The sequence below is a fragment of the Portunus trituberculatus genome, chromosome 5 (assembly GCF_017591435.1).
Source record: "Portunus trituberculatus isolate SZX2019 chromosome 5, ASM1759143v1, whole genome shotgun sequence".
In the NCBI taxonomy this organism is placed as follows: domain Eukaryota; kingdom Metazoa; phylum Arthropoda; class Malacostraca; order Decapoda; family Portunidae; genus Portunus; species Portunus trituberculatus.
Genome location: NC_059259.1, coordinates 7297296 through 7320253, shown reverse-complemented (window position 1 = coordinate 7320253; position 22958 = coordinate 7297296). Strand labels below are relative to the sequence as shown.

The window sequence follows — 22958 nt, the reverse complement described above, 5'->3', positions numbered from 1 at the left end:
AAAAAAAACGGAGAGATACAGAAAAAACACAAACATCAAAGAAACAGGAGAGAGAGAGAGAGAGAGAGAGAGAGAGAGAGAGAGAGAGAGAGAGAGAGAGAGAGAGAGAGAGAGAGAGAGAGAGAGACCACATTACTAAGAACCAAAAGAGAAAGAGAAACAAAAAGATGAAAAAAAGAAACAAGGACGAAAAAAAATGACGAAAAAAGAGAAAAATGAGAAAAAAACGAAAGTAACAGAGAGAGAGAGAGAGAGAGAGAGAGAGAGAGAGAGAGAGAGAGAGAGAGAGAGAGAGAGAGAGAGACTAAAACACAATAAGAGGAGCATTTTAAGAGAGAATTCTACATTAACACATTCTGTACATTCCTGAATAGCTTGTGTGTGTGTGTGTGTGTGTGTGTGTGTGTGTGTGTGTGTGTGTGTGTGTGTGTGTGTGTGTACCCTGACCAAGCTTCCTTTTTATTGTGGTTTGGCTTCGTCTAATACTCTTTTCTGTGGCGTCGCGTGCCCAGACGTGAAGAAAACAAGTATTATTTTTCCTCTCATCTTAATATTTTCCCTCATCTCAATATTTTTCACATCTTGATATATTTCCTTCATCTTAATATTTTCCCCTCATCTTAACATATTTCCCTTCATCTTGATATTTTTCCCCTTTAATATTTTCCCCTCATTGTAATATTTTTCCAGTCATCTTAATATTTTCCCCTCATCTTAATATTTCCCTTCATCTCATCCCTTACCTAAAATTGGCTTCATATAAATTTTTTCTCGTAGTTTTGAGTGTGGTAAGACTGGTGAGACTGTTTTGAGTGTGGTGAGACTGTTTTGAGTGTGGTAATACTGTTTTGAGTGTGGTGAGACTGTTTTGAGTGTGGTGAGACTGTTTTGAGTGTGGTAAGACTGTTTGGAGTGTGGTAAGACTGTTTTGAGTGTGGTGAGACTGTTTTGAGTGTGGTGAGACTGTTTTGAGTGTGGTAAGACTGTTTTGAGTGTGGTAAGACTGTTTTGAGTGTGGTGAAACTGTTATAGGCAAAGAACACACACATTATAATTCATTTTATTTTTCCCTTTTCCCGACGTGTAACTATCTTGGTATACTTTTTGTAGTTCTAGAGAGAGAGAGAGAGAGAGAGAGAGAGAGAGAGAGAGAGCATACTAACATTAACATCATTTCTAACTGATGATACTTTTTGATCATCACATGGAAGCTTCTGTTCTCTCTCTTTCTCTCTCTCTCTCTCTCTCTCTCTCTCTCTCTCTCTCTCTCTCTCTCTCTCTCTCTCTCTCTCTCTCTCGTAACGTGCGAAACCCTGATAGAAAACACGTTCTATTCTCTCTTTCGTAATTCGTTCAGCTTTTCCATTCTTCTGCTCTGTTTCGTAACCTGTTAAGCTGGTCTACAATACAATCCATGTCCTTTTCCTGATTTCCTAATCCATGAAACACTTTGCTAATGAAAACTAAATCTTTTAAGAACATTTTTCCGACTCATTAAACTATTCTACTTTAAAAAGCAAACATATTTTCTTTTCCTTCGTTTCTAATTGTTCAAACGTTCTTGTAATGAAAGCCAGCATCTGTTAACTCTCATTTTTCTCCTATTAAACTCTTTTCTGCCAAGCAAGTGCCTTTACCTTGAATTTGTAAGCTTTTGAGCAACTTACGCTAACAAAACCGGTGTCCAAATAATCTCTTTGAAAACAACATCCCTCAGTTTTCATTTTTCTCCTATTAAATTCTTCCCTGCCAAGCAAACACCTTTACCTTGAATTTGTAACCCTTTGAACAACTTGCACTAACAAAACAAGTGTCCAAACAATCTCTTTGAAATACAACATCCCTCAGCTCTCATTTTTCTTTTGTTAAACTCTTTCCTCACCCAAAAAGAAGAAAAAACATCTTTAAACTGAATTTATAACCTTCCGTACAATTTACCTTAACAGTGTCCAAATAATATCTTTTCCTTAATAAAACACGAGTCTTTTATTTTTGTTTCTCTGTTCCCTTATCTTCTAAAGTGTTCTTCCTCGTCCTTACTTTCTTAAGCCTGCATTCTTTTCAATATCTCTAAGTTAATTTTCCTTTTAACACTTTATTTTCTTCCATATGGTAAAGTGCATCTTTTTTTTCCCTATTTTCTTATTTTCTAACGTGTTAACCTGTTCTTCCTTTTTCTACCCTTCTCAAAACCACATTCTTTTTTATTTCTCTAAGTTCATCTTCCTTTTATCTCTTTATTTTCATCCTTATGGTAAAACGCAATTTTTTTTTTTTTCCTTATCCTTTCCTTCTCTAAACCACGATGTATTCTATTACAATAATTTAATTCTTCTCCAAGTACTCATAAGATTTTTTCCCTTGACAAAAAATATGTCTTTTTTCCCCCGCCTTCGTGTTGTCTGACCGACTAAAGTGCCCTCGTCTTTCCACCATTCTCAAAACCACATTCTTTTCAATTACAAGATCTTAATTCTCTGAGCATCCATAAGTTTCCTCCTTGATCAAAACGCGTGTCTCTTTTTCCTCTCTCCTAGTTTCCTGACCAGCGGAAGGGAGCTCCTCTTTCTAGCCTTCTCAAAACCACATTCTTTTCAATTACAAGACTTTAATTGTCCTCTAAGCACTCACAACTGTCCCCCTTTGATAAAAACGCATGTCTTTTTTTTTCCTCTCGGTGTTTCTTGATTTGTTCTTCCTTACTTCCCTTCTCAAAACCACATTCTTTTCAATTCCAATATCTTAATTTTCTTCTAAGTATTCCTTAACTTTCCCTCGTCGATAAAACACATGTCTTTCCCCACCCCTTCGTGCTTTCTGACCTACTAAAATGTTCTTCCTTACTTTCCTTCTCAAAAGACATTATTTTCAATTGCAATATCTTAATTTTCCTCTAAGCACTCCTTAATATTTTTTCACGTTGATAAAAACACGTCTTTTTGTCACCCTCCGTTTTTCTTGACCTATTGAAATATCCTCCTCTTTGTGCCTTTCTCAAAATCATCTTTCTTTTAATTTCAGCATCTTTACTCTTCAATAAGCACACATAATTTCCCCACTTGATAAATCACGTCTTTTTGTCACCCCCGTTTTTCTTGACCTACTGAAATGTCCTCTTCTTTGTACCTTTCTCAAAACGACATTTCTTTTAATTTCAGCATCTTTACTTTTCACTAAGCACACGTAATTTTCCGCCTTGATAAATACGCATGTCTTTTTTTCGCCTCCCTTTGTGTTTCCTGACCTGCTGAAGTGTCATTGTCTTTCTACCCTTTTCAAAACCACATTCTTTTCAATTACCAATATCTTAACCCTTTGAGTACCATGACGCGTTTCTATATTCATTTTGCTTACTATTTTGTGATTTTATACACCTTCAGACACTCATGTGAGGGATTAACATAGTGAAGACTGTGGCCATTAATCTTCTGACCTTCCTAAACCCTTCGTAATGTCAATAAAATGGTCTAATCGTACACAAATCTCATGGTAAAAACGTGTTCTAGTATTGAAGGGGTTAAAACTCTAAACACCTATAATTTTCCATCTTAATCAATCGTGTCTTTTATTTCCATTATCGTGTTTCCTGACCTGGTGAAGTGCCCTCGTCTTTCTACCCAGCGCATCACTCTAGGGAAACATTACTGACGTGGATATAAGGTGCCAGGATGCATTTCACCAAGCGACAGTAACTCTCTCATTTCCATTGATTCTCTCCTGCTTCCCTGACTGTCACGCGGAAAGAGCACGTGGGAGAATGGACCTTAAACATTGGAAGCATAGTGTAAAGAGTCACCATCCGCCGTTCTCTCACCTGTGTAATGCCAGGTGACGTTATAAAGAACTTAGTCTGAGTGTGACAGGTGTGTTTTGATATATGAGAGGAGTCGACAACACGAAACTGCCAGAGAGAGAGAGAGAGAGAGAGAGAGAGAGAGAATTGTAAGTCGTTTGTTATTGATTTTCCTCTTTTCCTACGTGCATTATCTACTTTATTGTTTACTAGTGTGTGTGTGTGTGTGTGTGTGTGTGTGTGTGTGTGTGTGTGTGTGTGTGTGTGTGTGTGTGTGTGTGTGTGTGTGTGTGTGTGGGAAAAAGCGTCTTCTTCGTTTTCTTCGTCTACTCTCTCATTCCTTCGTTTTCTGTGCGTCTCTCCTCGTGTCCCCATCTATCCTTTATTTTTTCAGGCGCAAAATTTGATCCTTTTCCTTCCCAATAAATGGTAGCTTCTTACTTGCCCTATCTTGCTAAAACAGGCACTGAAAGGATGGTGCTCTCTCTCTCTCTCTCTCTCTCTCTCTCTCTCTCTCTCTCTCTCTCTCTCTCTCTCTCTCTCTCTCTCTCTCTCTCTCTCTCTCTCTCTATTGTAGTTCGTGCAGTGTTATTCGTTGTTTTGTAATGATTTATGTTTCTCTTCCCTCATTTGTGTTTTTTTTTTTTTTTGTGTGTGTGTGTGTTATTACTTCCTTATTCGTCTTTTTTTATTTTTCTTCATATTTTTCCTTTCCTTACTTTCCTCTTTCCTTCGGTGATTTGTTCTTTCTTTCTTTATTTATTTCATTCACTCACGTTTTTTTTTTCTTATATCCTCTCCATATCAATTTTTTTTTCCTCATTCCTATCTTTACTTACCTTCTCCCTATCACATAACCCATTCCTCTAACTCCTTCTTTCCTTCTTCGTAACCTTCCCTTTATTTTTCATCCCTTTCCTCCATCCTTTCCCTGCAACTATACGGCCAGCCATCCAGATAAGCCTTTTCTACCACATCTTACATCCATCTTACCTTCCCTCTCTCTCCTCCCTCTCCGTCTCTCCGTCTCTGCGTCTCCCTCTCTCTGTCCTGTACCTTGACCTCATCTTCTGGAAATCGCGAGAGGGAATCGAATGAAGAGCATCATTTCAATAGATTGCGAGTCATTATAAAAGATTTTGTGGGTGATGTATTTTTATATTCCGGAGTATGAGAGGAGAAGGAGGTGGAGGTGGAGGTGGAGGAGGAGGAGGAGGACGACAAAAGGGGTGCATGAAAACGAGGAGAAATGAGAAAAGAAACTTAAAAAATCTGTAAATGGGAACTAGAAAGAAGAAGAAGAAGAAGAAGAAGAGGAAGAGGAGGAGGAGGAGAAAGGAAAGAGGAGAGTAGGAGGGAAGAAATTAAAAACTTCTATAAATGGAAACGAAGAAGAAGATGGAAAAGGAGAGAGAAGCGTAGGAAAAAGAAACACAGAACTTCTATGAATGGAAACGAGAAGGAAGAAGAAAAAGAAGAAGAGGAAAGAAATTAAAAACTTCTATAAATGGAAACGAGGAGGAAGAGAAAGAAAAGAGGAGAAAAAAATAAGACCAGAAGGATGAATGAAAGGAAGATGAAAAGAGGAAATGAGAGAGAGAGAGAGAGAGAGAGAGAGAGAGAGAGAGAGAGAGAGAGAGAGAGAGAGGAGAGGTAAAAGGTAAAGAAAAGTAATAGGAGGAGGAAGAGAAGTTAAAGGAAAGAGGAAGTGAAAGGAAAATAAAATAAAAATGAGTAAAAGAAAAGCAAACGGGGAAAGGAGAAATAAAGATAATGAAAATGGAAAAAGATGAAAGGGAGGAGGAAGAGGAAAGGGAGAGAAGATGAAGGAATCACATAAAATCAAAAGTGTTTTCATAATATATTTTTCTCATCTTTCCATCTTGTTTATCATGTCGCCAACTTTTTTTTTATCTTTTCCTGCAGAAGTGTTAATCTTTTCCAAGTGTTAAGAAGGAAAGCGAGCAAGTTTTTGTGTAATTTCCTCAATTTTATGTCCAATTTCGATCATTTCTTTTAATTTCAGCTTGCTATGTATCCTGTTTGCTCTCTCTCTCTCTCTCTCTCTCTCTCTCTCTCTCTCTCTCTCTCTCTCTCTCTCTCTCTCTCTCTCTCTCTCTCTTGATTAATTAATTACTGAAGATCAGAATTATTATTAGTTAATTCTGATGTTTTTCTTTTTCCACGTCTAATGAATGAGATGAATGATGAGGGAAGAGGAGGAGTGATTGAAAGTATCTTGTTGTCTTTCTGTCCTTTATTATTCTCTTTTTTCTCTCTTTCTACTTACTCATCTGTCTCTCTCTTTGTCCGGTTGTCTATCTTTTTCTTATGTTTTGCTCTATTTTCTTATTTTTCTGTCGATTTTCTTTTTTTTTCTCTCTCTTTCTAACAATTTGCTTATATGTCTCTTTCCATGTCACTTTTTTTTTTTTTTTTTTTTTTTTTTTTTGCTCTGTCTGTTTGTGTTCTTTCTTTTCTTTTATCTGTCTCTCTATATTTGTGTGTGTGGTGGTGTAGTGGTGCTGGTGGTGGTAGTAGTAGTAGTAGTAGTAGTAGTAGTAGTAGTAGTAGTAATATTTGAAGTACAATATTCACTAGAACTGTATCACATTTCCTACAACTACATTTATTACTACTACTACTACTACTACTACTACTACTACTACTACTACAACCAACCACCTCTCTTACAAATATCCTTGACCTTTAACTAAAAACAAAATATAACACCAAAAAAAAAAAAAGACATAGAATAATAAAACAGAAAAAAAGAACAAAAGATCAAAATACAGAAATAGAAACATGACCTATATATTCTTCCACGAATTGTCCATCCTCAAGTAGGCCGAGAGATATACATAGATAGGCCTACAGACAGCCTAAGCATTTCCTCAGGGGGAGTTTTGGGAGGCCTAGAAACACCTGTGGAAATATAAATTGAAAGTGTCAGAGGGAGTGAAAAGATTTGACAGGTGTGAGGGAAAGAAAAGGGGAAAGGAGGTGAGGTGAGATGAGGGGAGAGGTGAGAGGAGGAGAGGGGAGGAGGAGGAGAAAAATAGTGTCGATTTGTGTGAACATAAACTGACAGGTGTAGTGTACAGGTGTGTGTGTGTGTGTGTGTGTGTGTGTGTGTGTGTGTGTGTGTGTGTGTGTGTGTGTGTGTGTGTGTGTGTGTGTGTGTGTGTCACCTAATACAATACAAATCTTAGAGAGAGAGAGAGAGAGAGAGAGAGAGAGAGAGAGAGAGAGAGAGAGAGAGCAGGTGAAAACGATGAAAGAGATGCGAAGTGTTTAGTAGAGAGAGAGAGAGAGAGAGAGAGAGAGACAAACAGATCGACAGACAAATAGACAGATAGAGCATATTACATCAATTCAACGTATAAAACTAATTTGTAAACGTCAAGATCTTTTTTTTCCATCTTCACCATAAAAGAAAGTCAATATCAGTGTAAAGAATTCCAGCACAAACATTTAGTGATTTGAATTGACATGTACATTATATTTTTTACTACCTTGTATGATTGGTTTAGACACAGCTCTCTCTCTCTCTCTCTCTCTCTCTCTCTCTCTCTCTCTCTCTCTCTCTCTGTCGTAAACTCACGTAAATAAAATAAGTTTGAATTGCAAGTTTATAATTCCTGTTTTAAAATGTCTATAATTTATTTTTCATATTTTCTTATATCTTATCCAAAAATAAGTTTGAATTGCAAGTTTATAATTCCTGTTTCAAAATGTCTATAATTTATTTTTCATATTTTCTTATATCTTATCCAAAAATAAGTTTGAATTGCAAGTTTATAATTCCTGTTTTAAAATGTCTATAATTTATTTTTCATTTTTTCTTATATCTTATCCACTAAAATTTGATACTATCCCCATATCAACTATTTATTTATTGACCCCTTCAGTACCAGGACGCATTTCCATATTCATTCTGCTTACTATTTGGTGATTTTACACAGCTTTAGGAGCTTATGTGGGGGATTAAAATAGTGAAGAGTGGCCATTAATCTTCTCACCTCCGTCTACCCTTCCTAATGTCAATAAAATGGTCTAATCGCACACAAATCTCAAGGCAAGAAGGGGTCCCAGTATTGAAGGAGTTAGTATCACATATAAGAAAAAACAGAATATTCAAGCTTTTTTAATCTCAGCAAACAAAAAACACAAGAAATAAAACTGATATTATTTTTTCCTTTTATCGTCAAATTCGTAGATGGAGGAGGAAAACTGATAGGGTATTTTTTCCCCACTTAATCCATGACAAGCCCACCATTTTTTTCCCTCCCTAACATTTTTTTCATCTTGTTTCCTCCTCTCCTACTCGTCTCTTTTCTCTAATCCCACTTTTTCCCTCCCATTTCCTCAGAGGCCAAAGCTCTCTCTCTCTCTCTCTCTCTCTCTCTCTCTCTCTCTCTCTCTCTCTCTCTCTCTCTCTCTCTCTCTCTCTCTCTCTCTCTCTCTCTCTCTCTCTCTCTCTCTCGTGATTTTCTTCCTTCCTTCCTTCTTTCCTTTCCCAATTTATATTCTTTTCAATTTACTTCAATTTACTTTTTCTATCTCCTTTCATTTCTCTTCTCTTTCATCACTACTTTTTCTTCTTCCTCTTCGTTTCAGTTTCCTTCATTTTTTTCTTTTTTCCTATCATCTTCAATTCATTTTTCTCCTTTTTCTTCTTCTTCTCTCTCCTCCTCTCCTCCTTTACATCTAATTTTCCTCCTCCTCCTCCTCCTCCTTCTCCTCCTCCTCCTCATTTTTCTCAATATCCTCCTTGTTTCCTTCTTTCCTTCTTACTGTTATCAGGGAAACTTATCCTCAACTCAGAAACTTCAAGGTCACGTTTAACTTACTGAGGAAAAGTTGTATTTTTTTTTATCTTTTCATTCATTTTTAAATCACTAGTGTGTGTGTGTGTGTGTGTGTGTGTGTGTGTGTGTGTGTGTGTGTGTGTGTGTGTGTGTGTGTGTGTGTGTGTGTGTTTGGTTTTTCTTTCAGATTTTTTCTTTCTTTTTTTCTTTTTCTTTATTAATATCATTATTTCTTTTTATTCCTTATTATTTTTCTTCCATCTTATCTTTTTTGGTTTATCTTATTATTTGTTGCTCATTTAATTTAATACGTCTCATTTGTTATAGTGTATTTTCTCTCTCTCTCTCTCTCTCTCTCTCTCTCTCTCTCTCTCTCTCTCTCTCTCTCTCTCTCTCTCTCTCTCTCTCTCTCTCTCTCTCTCAAATACACCTAGTCTGCCACTCTTACTTACTCCTATTAATTAAGATATTGCGTTCTCTCTAACTTAGCAATAGTCCTTTAGTCTTAACCTTGCCCAACCGCCGGCCTTTCACTGCTACCTAATTGATCTCTCTCTCTCTCTCTCTCTCTCTCTCTCTCTCTCTCTCTCTCTCTCTCTCGCTCTCGCTCTTTCTTCTCTTTCTTTCCATTTCCCTTTACTATTTCTCTTTATCTCTATTTCCATTTTATTGTTCTTGTTTTTATCTTTCCTCTTTCGTTTCCAACTTTTACTTCGTTTCTCTTTCTCTTGTTTCTTCTTTTTTTGTATTTTCTTTTCTTTTGTTCAATGTACCTTACTTTTTTTTTCTTACTTATTTTTCTAACTTACTTATTTCACTTTTTTTTTCCTCTTGATTTATCTTCGATTTCATATTTTTGCTGTTTTTTTTTCTCTTTTTTTTCTCTCTATAATTTATTCGTTCCTGGAATATCATTTTTTCTTTTCTTTTTCCTATTCCTATGTTCGTTCATTTAATTATTCCTTGCATTTTTTCTTTTCTTTTTTGCCTCTGATTCTTTTTTTTTTTTTTATCCAATCATTCATTAGTTTCTCTATTTTCTTCATGTTTCTTATATTCTCCTTTTTCTATTTTTTTTATTATTCCTCTATTTGTTTTCCTTTGACAAGACAATCACGACTCTCTCTCTCTCTCTCTCTCTCTCTCTCTCTCTCTCTCTCTCTCTCTCTCTCTCTCTCTCTCTCTCTCTCTCTCTCTCTCTCTCTCTCTCTCTCTCTCTCTCTCTCTCTCTCAGGTAATCTATATTTTCTTTCCTTTTTTCAATTTTTTTTCATTTTTTCCAGGATTCTTATTTTGCAGTCTTATTTTTGCTAATATTCTTATTTTGTGTGTGTGTGTGTGTGTGTGTGTGTGTGTGTGTGTGTGTGTGTGTGTGTGTGTGTGTGTGTGTGTGTGTGTGTGTGTGTGTGTGTGTGTGTGTGTGTGTGTGTGTGTGTGTGTGTGTGTGTGTGTGTGTGTGTTCTTTAATGACGGCTCTCATATTTGTGTGAAATTTAATTAGCTAATCAACTTTGTTTTCGGCAGGAGAAATGTGGTTACCCGTTTGAAACACACACACACACACACACACACACACACACACACACACACACACACACACACACACACACACACACACACACACACACACACACACAGAGAGAGAGAGAGAGAGAGAGAGAGAGAGAGAGAGAGAGAGAGAGAGAGAGAGACAGAGACAGACAGACAGACAGACAGACAGACAGACAGACAGACAGTAGAAAGACAGAAAAGGAAAAAATACTAGAGTTAACCATAACACTTTCCCTTATCCTTGAAATCTCGAAGAAAATGGGACTGGTGTTGTTTTGCTCGTTTTCTGTGAGAGAGAGAGAGAGAGAGAGAGAGAGAGAGAGAGAGAGAGGTGCAGCATAAAATGATGTATGAGTAGAGGGGAAGGAAGGGAGAGGAAGAGGGAAGGATAAAGAAAGAGGTGAAGAGAAAGATGAAAAAATATGGTACAATATTTTCACCTCTCACTCTCACTCTCTCTCTCTCTCTCTCTCTCTCTCTCTCTCTCTCTCTCTCTCTCTCTCTCTCTCTCTCTGACCTATATTTCTTCATATTTCCTTCGTAATGTCAATATATAGAAGGTTTGGTGAGTTGATCCTACGTCATTTTGTCTTCATCACTCTGCAAGGTTGCCAGCTGACAGTGTTCTCATTTTCTTGGTTCTTTCTTGATGTTTACCTTTTTTTTTTTTTTTTTTTTTTTTTTTTTTTGTCTTTGTTGAGTATTGGGATTTTTGTAACATTCATTTTTTTTTTTTTTTTTTGCTTTTGGTGTTTTTTTTTTATTTTGTAACATTTATATATTTTTTATGTATGTGTGTTTTATGTTTTTTTTCTGTTTCTGTCTGTTTGTCTGTATGTGTGATTTTCTGTATCGCTTTTTTTGTTTCTCCGTTTTTCTCTCTCTCTCTCTCTCTCTCTCTCTCTCTCTCTCTCTCTCTCTCTCTCTCTCTCTCTCTCTCTCTCTCTCTCTCTCTCTCTCTCTCGTTGTGAAAAATATAACGTACTTGTCTTTTTTTACTTCTATTTCTTTCTAACTAATGAAATAAATTAACACACCTAGAAACACAAGTCTAACTAACCTCATTGACAAACTATCAGACACATGAACCTCACAGAAGAACAATCATAATAAGGAATATGTGTAACTATTTGAACAATTAAGAAATACATGAATTGACTATGAATCTAAGCATTGAATTTATTAGCCCCTTCAGTATTGCAACACCTTTATACCTTAAGATTTCTGTACGATTAGGCCATTTTATTGACATTAGTAAGGGTCTGTGGAGGTCAGAACATTCATAGCCCAGAGTCTTCACTATTTTAATCCCCATATGAATTTTTGAAGCTGTATAAAATCGCCAAATAGTAACCAGAATTAAAATGAAAACTGGTCATGGTACTGAAGGGGTTAACTATACATATAAGCATTGAACACTAGGAAACTCAAAGAAACAGCGGAAACTCGAAGAAATAGCAGTGTAACTATTCTATAAACTATAAACTGGAAGCTCACTAACTGTCATAAACTGTCTACGAAATAAACTCACTCAAATAACAGTGTAGACAAACAATAAACTCACTAACTCTCTGCTAAATAAATTATAAATCACAAAGACACACAAGAACCCACAAAAGCTGACCTATCTGCACTCACTTCTTCATTCTGAGCCACCAATAGCGTTCCCCAGGTGGCCGTTCAGGTGAGATGTGGACAGGTGTGCTAAGTGACTCACCTGGGCACTTTAACACACGCCTCCTCACCTGTCTTTCCAGCGGTCCCTTGTGCCTACCTGTCCTTGATTATTTCAGGTGTTTCTTCTCGGAATGTCGACTAATTCTTGTGTTTTTTTTTTTATTACTTTTCTTCCTTTTATCCTTCGTTTTGATTGTTTTATATACATTTCTTATTTTTATTTCTACCTGACTAGATTTTGCTGGTAATTTTTCGCTTTTTTCATCTATTTTAGTTATTTTTTTCTACTTTCTTTTATTTTCTTCTGTTCGTTTTTCGTTCTTTTAACTTTGGCTTCCTTGTTTTTCGATCTGCACCTTATTTTTTTTTCCTATCTGTATTTCTTTTTCCTACACATATTCGCCAGACTTCACCTATATTTCAATTTTCAACCTTCTAACCCTTAACATTTTTTGGGCTCATCTATTTTACTCCTTTTTTTAAGTTTATCATATTTTCTTCTATTCGTTTTTCGTCCTTTTAACTTTGACTTACTTCATTTTCAATCTGCACTTTTGTTTTCTGTATATCTATTTCCTATACATGTTCGCCAGATTTCACCTGTATATCAGTTTTCAACCTCCTATCCTTTACTGTAATTTTTTTTTTTCAAACCTGCGTTCCCCACTTCAAACACGTACCAATTTATCTATTCATCTCCTATAGTTCTTCTTTTTTCACCAGTATCCAATATTCCCCCTATATTTTGATCTATCAACCATCCTTTCTTTTCTTTTCCTTTTTTTTCTACGTGTATTTCATTTCTAACTTTTTTTTTCAGCATCTATATTCTCATTCCCAGTTGTATCAAATATCTCACCTGTAATCTAAATTCTCAACCTTCTAACCCTTTTTTTTTAACTGCAATTCAACTTCAAAAACAACCACATTTTTTCTCACCACTTCTTACTCAATTTACACCTGCCAAATTTCACACTAATAATCTGATTTATCACTAATTTCTTATTCCCAACCTGTATTCCAAAACATCAACATTCTTTTTAAACACAGGTGTAGGGAGGTGAGTGTATTCCCTCCCCTACATCAGCGAAACTAGTTGGGAATAAACTCTCCTCGCTACACCTGTGTTTTCTCTTCACCTCCCCCTCCATTCTTTTTCATTATTATTTTTTATCTATATTCTCATCTCTTATTTTTTCACCACCACTTATCTTTTTATTGAATTATTCGAGTTGTATTTGGTTTAATTGTCTCTCCTACTCTTAAACACCACCAGAATATATTTATTTATTTATTTCAACTTCATTTATTTTATTTCATTATTCGCTTGAAGTACCATGACGCGTCGCCATATTCATTCTGCTTACTATTTGGTGATTTTATACAACTTCAGGAAATCGTGTGGGGATTAAAATAGTGATGACTGTGGCCTTTAATCTTCTGACATCCATACACGCTTCCTAATGCCAATAAAATGGTCAAATCGTACACAAATCTCAAGGTAAAAATGTGTCCCTGTATCGAAGGGTTTAATATCTCCCTAATATTTGGTGAATTTATACAACTTCAGAAACTTATGGATTAAAATAGTGAAAGTTGTGACCTCCATAGACCCTTCCTAATATAAATAACATGATCTAATCTAATCGTACACAAATCTCAAAGTAAAGATATGTCCTTGTATTAAATATTTGGTGAATTTATACAACCTCAGAAACTTACGTAGGGAATTAGGATAGTGAAGACTCTGGCCATTAATCTTCTAACCTCCATAGACTCTTCCTAATATCAATAAAATCTAATTACACACAAATCTCAAAGCACGTGTTAATATATTCCTAATTCCTACCTGTAAAGTAACTGTTCTCGTTGTTTTTCCCCAGGTTTGGTGCAAGGGCGCGATGGAGGACGAGGAGGAGCAGGATACATGAACTTACCTTCCCCTAATGTAGCAGCAGAGGTAAGCTACGGGAGGGGAAGGGCGGGGAGCGAGAGGACTGGTGGGTAATGGGGAGAGTGATGGCGTGATTGGAAAGTAAGGAGAGTGGGAAATGGGAGAGGGGAGAGAGTGCAGTGATTCAGAGAGAGAGAGAGAGAGAGAGAGAGAGAGAGAGAGAGAGAGAGAGAGAGAGAGAGAGAGAGAGAGAAGGAACACCACTAACAAAAAAAAACATGAAAAATATACAGGAAGAGAAAATAATTAATAAGAGAGAGAGAGAGAGAGAGAGAGAGAGAGAGAGAGAGAGAGAACACCTCTAACAAAAAACATCATGAAAAATATACAGGAAGAGAAAATAGTTAATAGAGAGAGAGAGAGAGAGAGAGAGAGAGAGAGAGAGAGAGAGAGAGAGAGAGAGAATACGGGAGGCAATTTACGAAACTACTTCCAGGGTAAAGGTTAATGTTATGAGGGGGAGGGAATTATTACCTGCCCTTAATGAGGAGGAATGAGAGGGAGTGAGGAGAGGAAATGTGCACAGGTGTATCGCTGGGAAGGCGCGAATACCTGGAAGGAAGGGACCAGGTGAACCGTATTAGTAAATGAGGAAAGTCTGTGTGTGTGTGTGTGTGTGTGTGTGTGTGTGTGTGTGTGTGTGTGTGTGTGTGTGTGTGTGTGTGTGTAATGGATTTATATATACAAGTAAACACGTGGCAGGTAATGAATGAAGAGAGAGAGAGAGAGAGAGAGAGATTGTAGGGAATTAATGTGTGTGTGTGTGTGTGTGTGTGTGTGTGTGTGTGTGTGTGTGTGTGTGTGTGTGTGTGTGTGTGTGTGTGTGTGTGTGTGTGTGCAGGTTTACGTACATGCCTGCAAAATAATTATGAATGCCTTTTTTTAAATTACTGCCTGTTTTCTTTTATTTTCGTTTTAGTGCTGTCTGTATATCATCTAAATTAGTGTCGTTTTCTGAGGCTCGTTTTCATTTCATTTTTTTTTTTTTTTCGCATCCAACTTTTCATTGTATCAAAAATGTAATTACTTTTATATTTGCCTCCCTCTTTTCATTCCATATATTTTCTATTTTTTTCACTTTTCCTTTATTCGTAAAAAGAATATTTGCTCTCTTTTCTATCTTTTTCATTTTCTTTTGTTTCTTTTCTGGACATTTTTTATTATCATATATATTTTTTTTCCTACCAATTTTGTCACGTTAATCTTTTTCTTCTTTTTCTTCTTCCTCTTATTATTATTGTTATTCTTATTACTCTTATCCATATTATTTTATTATTATTACTATTATTTTTTTTCTTCATTATTATTGAAAACTCAACACTTTCATGGATTTCAGAAGCACTCGTCCTTTCATGTGTCGCTTCATTCACCCTCCGCTTCACTAATGTTTTCCAGTCACGCCGGGATTTCATTCATTCCTGCTTCAATATATTTTTTTTCCCCGTGATCATATTGCTAAAGCCTTCAATTAGTGCCGCATTCTCTTAACGTTCCACACTTTTCATTAAAACTGTCTTATCTTTACGTGGTTGACATGTTCGTTAACCTCTCACTTTACGTACACAAGTTGATTAATTTTCTTCTCTCTAGTTGTTCTTCTTAACCCCTTCAGTACCATTACGCTTTTTTTATACTTACTTTTATTACTATTTAGCGATTTTGCACAGCTTCAGAAACTTATGTGTGGTTTGAAATAGTGAAGACTCTGGCCATTAATTAATCTTCTGACCTCCATTGACCCTTCCTAATGTAAATAAAAGCATCGAATCACACCAAAAATTCACGATAAAAATGCATTCCAGTACTGAAGGGGTAAACGTGACATACAGATTGGCTAAAGGTTTAACTCCTTCAGTACTGAGACGCATTTTTACCATGGTTTTTGGGTATGATTAGACGATTTTAATGACATTAGGAAGGGTCTATGGAGGTCAGAGGATTAATGGCCAGAGTTTTTACTGCTTTAATCCCCACATAAGATTCTGTAGCTGTGTAAAATAACCCAATAGTAACAAGAATGAATATGAAAACCCGGTATTTTACTGAAGGGGTTAAAGAAAATAAAAATGAGAGAAAAAGGAGAAACCGACTTTTTTTCATAGCTGCTTCTAAAGAGTCAAAAGAAAATGGGAACTATGGTCGTTTACTTATTTCACATTTTATTTTCTAAGGAGCCAAACAGTGTGAATCTCCATAACGCCTTTCCATAATTCACTTTTTTGTAAATTTTAGAATACGTATGAGTTTTTTCCTTTATCAAATATGTGTGAATGATTAGGTGTGTTGCAATGTTCCCTCTCTTTCCTCATTCTTTAAAGTGAATCTCCATAACACTTCAATAATTCACTTTGACATAACTCTTAAAATATGTATAAATTCCTTCCTTTCTCATACCTGTGTGAATGATTAGGGTTGGTTGCAATGTTCCCTCTGTTTCCTCATTCTTTAAAGTGAAAATCGATAACTCCTTTTCCATAATTAACTTTGACGTAACTCTTCCTTTCTCATACCTGTGTGAATGACAAGGTGTGTTACAATGTTCCCTCTTCTTCCTCATCCTTGAAAACCTTCCCTTAACCTGAGAATACCTGTACTTTTCTTGATTACTCTCCTTTACCTGCGAGTCATTACATTAGTCGTGTATCACCTGTAGCCTTCCCTCTCTCCTTGATTAATACCTAATGTCCCTTTACCCGAAGCTCTCTCCTGTATCCTTAATCTCATACCGGTATTTTCTCTTCATTGCCTCCTTCTACCTGCAATTCACTAAGTACTATAACACTTCCACCTTTCTTGTTTGCCATAATAGCTAAATATCTTACCTTTACTCAATACTTCTATCTGTAAATGTGGATATATCTATAGCTTCTCTTCCCTTGTCATCGCTCTGTTCTAGTCTCTATACTCTAAACTGGCTCATGGGTCTCGGTCTGAATGGCGTCCAAGGGAATGCGTGGTTGTCAGATCTTGAGGAAAACCGCAGCGTTGTCTTAAGTGTGCTGATCAACAGAAAACAGTATTATTAACATCAGATCAATTATATCATCAACCCAGGAGACACTTTAGAGTAAATAGACTATAGTATTTTCTTTTTTTCATTTAGTTTTCCTTAATACAATGCAAATGAATGCTTTTTTTTTTTTTACCTAAGTGGTGCCTTAAAAAATGCAAAAATGCCTGTTATTTTTGGTGTGTGTGTGTGTGTGTTTGTGTGTGTATGTGATATGCATTTTCTCAGCCAGCCCTTGTGGTCTTGTCGGCCTGGTGTACACATAAACCTTTTCAAATGCCTATTGCTCATTAAGGGAGGCTGTGCAATGATACCTTCACCTTTTGTTTTTCATCTCTTTTTTTGTCCCTTCTCTGAAAACTCGAGGCTTCCATCACGAGTCCGAAAGGCAACATTGTGCATAAAACAAAGCAGTAATTAGACTAGTCAGTGCTGCCAACCTTTACCTTCAAGCATTTCCACTCAACTCCTGTTTGGTATTTGCTAAATTGGCAACACTGCTCTTCCTTTATGGCCTCTCTCTCGCTTCCTCCTCCTCCTCCTCCTCCTCCTCCTCCTCCTCCTCCTCTTCCTCTTCCTCTTCCTCCTCCTCCTCCTCCTCTTCCTGCTCCTCTTCCTTCTCCTCCTCCTTCTCGCGTTATCTTATTTTCCTCCCTTTCTCCTCCTCTTGACTTTCTCTCTTATTTCCCTTAGCCCTTCTATCCTTCTCCTTTCTCTCTTTCTTCCTCCTCCTCCTCCTCCTCCTCTGCTGACACCACCACACCACCACCACATCATCGCATCTCTCTCCCATTCCTTCTCATTATTCTCTTCTTTTTCCTCCACCTTTTTTTCCTTTTTATAAGTTAATGAGAGAGAGAGAGAGAGAGAGAAAAAAGAGGGGGTTTACAGACTCTTTTCTCTTCTCTTCTCTCTTCTCATCTCATCTCTTTTTCTCTCAGCCACATTATCATTTTTACTTTTTTTCCCCTCCCACTTCCCACCCTCGCCTCTTCAGTTTTCCCATTTTTTCTCTCACCGTGGGAAAGAAAATGCATCCTCTCAAGCGTCAATAGATATAATGGGGAGGAAAAACATGAGTGACAAGTTAATGGGTGTTCTTTTCTTGCTGCTTAATCATCATCATCATCATCATCTTCATCTTCATCCTTTTTATCATTATCATCATCGTTTCTATTTGCCTTTTTCGTCTCAATATTTGCTTTTCAGTTTTCACTTTCTAGTTCACTGTCATCATCATTATTATCTTCATCATCTTTATCATTTTCATCATTATGAGCATCATCATCTTTATCATCATCTTTTCTATTTCTTATTTATCTTGCTCATCTCAATATTAGCTTTTCAATTCTCACTTTCTGATTCTTTTCTTCCACTATTCACTTTCTTCACATTCACGTCACTTTTTTTTTAACTATATTAAACATGTAATCTTTAAATGTACTTTCCTCTTTCACTTCATCTATATTTTTTTCACATTTTTCTTTATGTATTTATTTACTTTGACTCACCTCTGTAAAGAACTTCATAATCTATTTCAAATATATACTTGCCTCTCTATGTAATTTTTCTTAACATTTTTTCTTATATTCATCTATTTTCATTTATATGTTTAAGTTATAATTTATTTTTTACATTTTTTTTACAATAATACATTTAGGTTTTATTTTCATATTCCTCATCACATTCAAATAATATAATACTTTATTTCGTATATTCATCTATTTTCATTAACATATGTAAGTTATAATTTATTTTTTTCATATTCATTTTACAATAATACATTCAGGTTTTATTTCTATATTCCTCGTCAGATTCAAATAATATAATCCTTTTTTTGTGTTCATTTATTTTCATTCACATATTTAAGTCATAATGAATTTTTTCACATTTTTTTTTTTACAATAATACATTCAGGTTTCATTTTACAATAATACATTCAGGTTTCATTTCTATATTCCTCGTCAGATTCAAATAATATAATCCTTTTTTGTGTTCATTTATTTTCATTCACATATTTAAGTCATAATGAATTTTTTCACATTTTTTTTTTTTACAATAATACATTCAGGTTTCATTTTTATATTCCTCATCACATCCAAATGATATAATAACTTTTCAATTTATTTCTAGATTTATTTTTCATTCCTGCTTTTATTTATATCACAACCAATTAGCTTTCGACGTCAATTATTCTTTTTTTTTTTTTACCTTTCATTAATTTTATAGGCAATTGATCTTGCATTGTATTTTTCCCTCAATTACTTTTATTTCCATGACACGATTTAGAAGGCCAGTGAATATTCAACCATTATTCTCTTTAGTATAGAGTATTCATAACATTAATCTGTGTTATCTCTCTCTCTCTCTCTCTCTCTCTCTCTCTCTCTCTCTCTCTCTCTCTCATTAACAAATAAAAAGGAAAAAATGTGGAGGAAAAGAAAGAGAATGAGAAGGAATGAGAGGGATGTGCGATGATGTGGTGGGAGTATCATTGTCTTCTAATGTTCTGTTTCTTTTGTGGTTTGGCTCCTATTTATTGAGTGAGTTGAGTAAGGAGCGTGGCCAGAGGTTAGGATTGAAGGGCAGAGCAATTTCTAAACGCAGAGTAAGATGAGTAAGAGGATCAGAGTTTTCATCCCCCTCATAAGCTCCAACCTGGTTAAAAAGTCTACGGGTTTAGTTTGCCGCGTTTCACTTAACTACTACTGCTACTGCTACTACTACTACTACTACTACTACTACTACTACTACTACTACTACTACTACTACTACTACTACTACTACTACTACTACTACTACTACTATTACTCTTCTTCTTCTTCTTCTTCTTCTTCTTCTTCTTCTTCTTCTTCTTCTTCTTCTTCTTCTTCTACCACCACTACTACTACTACTACTACTACTACTACTACTACTACTACTACTACTACTACTACTACTACTACTACCACCACCACCATTACCATCACTTTCCTTCCTTCCTGTCTTCCCTTCCTTCATTGTTTCATCCTCTGTCTCTTCCTTTCTCCATCTCCTCTTCCTCCTCTCCTCTTCCTCCTCCTCCTCTTCCTTCTATTCTTCCTCCTCCTCTTCCTCTTCCTCCTCTTCCTTCTCCTCTATTACCCTTACTCTTTCTCTTCGGGATCAATATTTGTATAGAGCAAGGCGTGTTTGTGATGTGAAAATGGCGATTCGGAGAAGAGGAGGAACAAGAGGAGGAAGAGGAAGAAGAGGAGGAGGAGGAGGAGGAAGAGGAGAAGGAGAAGGAAGGAGAAGGAAGGAGGAGGAGGAGGAGGAGGAGAATAGCTGCAGAATTAATGTTTTATAATGTCAGGCTTCGTGTAATGCGTGTTTGTGAGAGAGAGAGAGAGAGAGAGAGAGTGTGTGTGTGTGTGTGTGTGTGTGTGTGTGTGTGTGTGTGTGTGTGTGTGTGTGTGTGTCCATCCCTCATCTTCCTTACTATCTATCTGTCTGTAAGTCTGTCCATCTCTATCTATTTCTCTGTCTTTCTGTATATATTCCTCTCTGTTTCTCTGCCTGTCTGTCTCTTTCTACCTTCTCTATGTGTCAATTCGTCTATCTGTCTATCAGTCTATATATCTGTCTGTTTATCTATCAGTCTGTCTCTACTTCTCTGTCTGTCTGTCTGTCTCTCTATCTTTCTGTCTGTCTATCTTTCTTTCTGTCTGCCTGTTTGTCTCTACCTGACTTTCTATCTATCTGTCTGTCTGTTTATCTGTCTGTCTGTCTATCTGTTTATCTTTCTGTCTGTCTATCTTTTTGTCTGTCTATCTGTCTCTGTCTGTCTGTGTTTGTCTACCTGACTGTCTCTTTATATGTCTATCTCTCTGCCTGTCTGTCTGCCTGTCTGTTGTGTGTCTGTGTAATTAATCTGGTGTTCAGAACATGAGTTTCCTACACCAACCCTTTGTCTGGAGAAGCTCTGAAGGGTCTCTTGACGTCAGGCGAACGGCAGACACCTAGAGAGAGAGAGAGAGAGAGAGAGAGAGAGAGAAGATCCAAGAAAAACATATAGAGAAAATAAAGAAGAGCAAACGTTTTGAGAATACGTGAAAAATAGAAAGGTTAGACATGAATAATAGAAATAGACAAGACAACAACAAGTGTCATTAGAGAGAGAGAGAGAGAGAGAGAGAGAGAGAGAGAGAGAGAGAGACGTGCAGTGGCAATGAACGAAATAAGAACAGCAGTGCAGGGAAAGAGCAGCTTAGTATGCGAGGAAGGACGTGACTGCAGAGAGAGAGAGAGAGAGAGAGAGAGAGAGAGAGAGAGAGAGAGAGAGAGAGAGAAACAGGATAAGAGAGAAAAGAGGCATGGAGGCAAACTAAGCATAATAAGGTGTTTCGTGGAACCTCTTATGTGAGAGAGAGAGAGAGAGAGAGAGAGAGAGAGAGAGAGGGCAAATATACACATTCATTAAACATCATTTAATATATTTTCCCCTCATTCCTCTCTCATCAACCTAACTTTAACATAATCCAACCCACACCAACACACACACACACACACACACACACACACACACACACACACACACACACACACACACACACACACACAACCCAGAACCAAGCCACACCAAACCCATAGCCACAACCAACTTATAACCCACAACCCACAACTACACCCATCCCAACCCAACCCAACCCATCCCAACCCAACCCAGTCCAATCCAGCCATACGCAGCCCACAAGCAACCCACACTCAACCCACACCTAACCTGCAAGCAACCCACACCCACACACACACACACACACCCACAACCAACCAATAACCCACATCCCACACCCAAACCACAGCCACAACCAATCCATAACCCATTCCAGAACTAACCCAGTCTAACCCACACTCAACCCACCCCAACCCAACCCACCACACACAAAAAAAATAAAATAAAATAAAATAAAGCATAACACTTTCTTACGCCTCTTCTATATCCTTTGCATTTTTTTTTTTCTTATTTCAATTTTTCTTTTTATTTACCTCATCCTCCCGGCTTCAGACACTCTTGCCATCCCCTTAAACCCACACGCCAACTAAGTGTGCTTGGGGATAAAATTGAGTGTTTTAATTGGTTTGTGTGTGTGGGGTATCTTAGGGTATTTTAAGACAGTTTGGTATGTTTTGAGAGCATTTTAAGACAGCTTGGCATGTTTTGGGGGAATTTTAAGACAGTTTGGTTATGATAAGACCATTTTATTGACATTAGGAAGGGTCTATGGAGGTCAGAAGATTAATGGCCAAGGTCTTCACTGTTTCAATCCCCAAAATAAGCTGTATCAAAATAATTAAGATTTACGAGACAAAAATCAAAATATCGACATTAGAAAAGAAAAGAAAGAAAAGAGAAACTAAAACTGAAATTTGGCAAAAATCTAAACAACAAAAACTAATAAATGAACAAAACAACAGCCGAAACTCCCCAAAATTACTTAAAATAAATAAAAAGAAATATAAACTTTGACAACCAACACCTAAGATAACGACACACCCTAACCTCGCTTCTTCTGCAGGACAACGAGCATCAGAACCTCTTCCGGGGCGGCGAGGGGGGGGAAGCGTCAGATTCAGACAACGGGGAGGACGAAGCAGGGCCGCCCGCCTCAGCGCTCACCAGGAGACGCGCACTTGTCCCGCCCAAACTGCTCACCGATACTGCGAATTACGATACTCACGAACCTCCATCCACGCCTGTCAATGGGTGAGTGTTCGTGTGTGTGTGTGTGTGTGTGTGTGTGTGTGTGGGTGTGTGTGTGCGTGCGTGTGTGGGGGAGATTCATATTTTTATTGATTTTTTTTGTGTATATATATTTTTCTTTTAGTTTTTTCTATATTGTTGTTCTTGATTTGATTCATGTATTATTTTTTTTTATCTGTAAGCTGTTTGTTGTTGTTGTTGTTGTTGTTGTTGTTGTTGTTGTTGTTGTTGTTGTTGTTGTTGATGTTGCTGTTATTCAGTTTGGGTGGAAAATGAGATCGTAACATTTTGTATTAATTTGCTACTACTACTACTACTACTACTACTACTACTACTACTACTACTACTACTACTACTACTACTACTACTACTACTACTACTGACTACTACAACAAAAACTGCAAGTACTACTACTACTACTACAACAACAACAACAACAACAA

General features: G+C 36.8%; 1 protein-coding gene across 1 annotated transcript in view; it reads left to right on the top strand.

Annotated features, from left to right (window-relative positions):
* LOC123514379 overlaps nt 1–22958 on the top strand; it is a 308326-nt gene that overhangs the window by 222327 nt on the left and 63041 nt on the right. Inside the window, exons 2-3 of the mRNA XM_045272266.1 lie at nt 13716–13792; nt 22331–22518. Of these exons, the coding sequence (XP_045128201.1) occupies nt 13716–13792; nt 22331–22518 (265 nt within the window). The remainder of the gene's footprint in view (nt 1–13715; nt 13793–22330; nt 22519–22958) is intronic.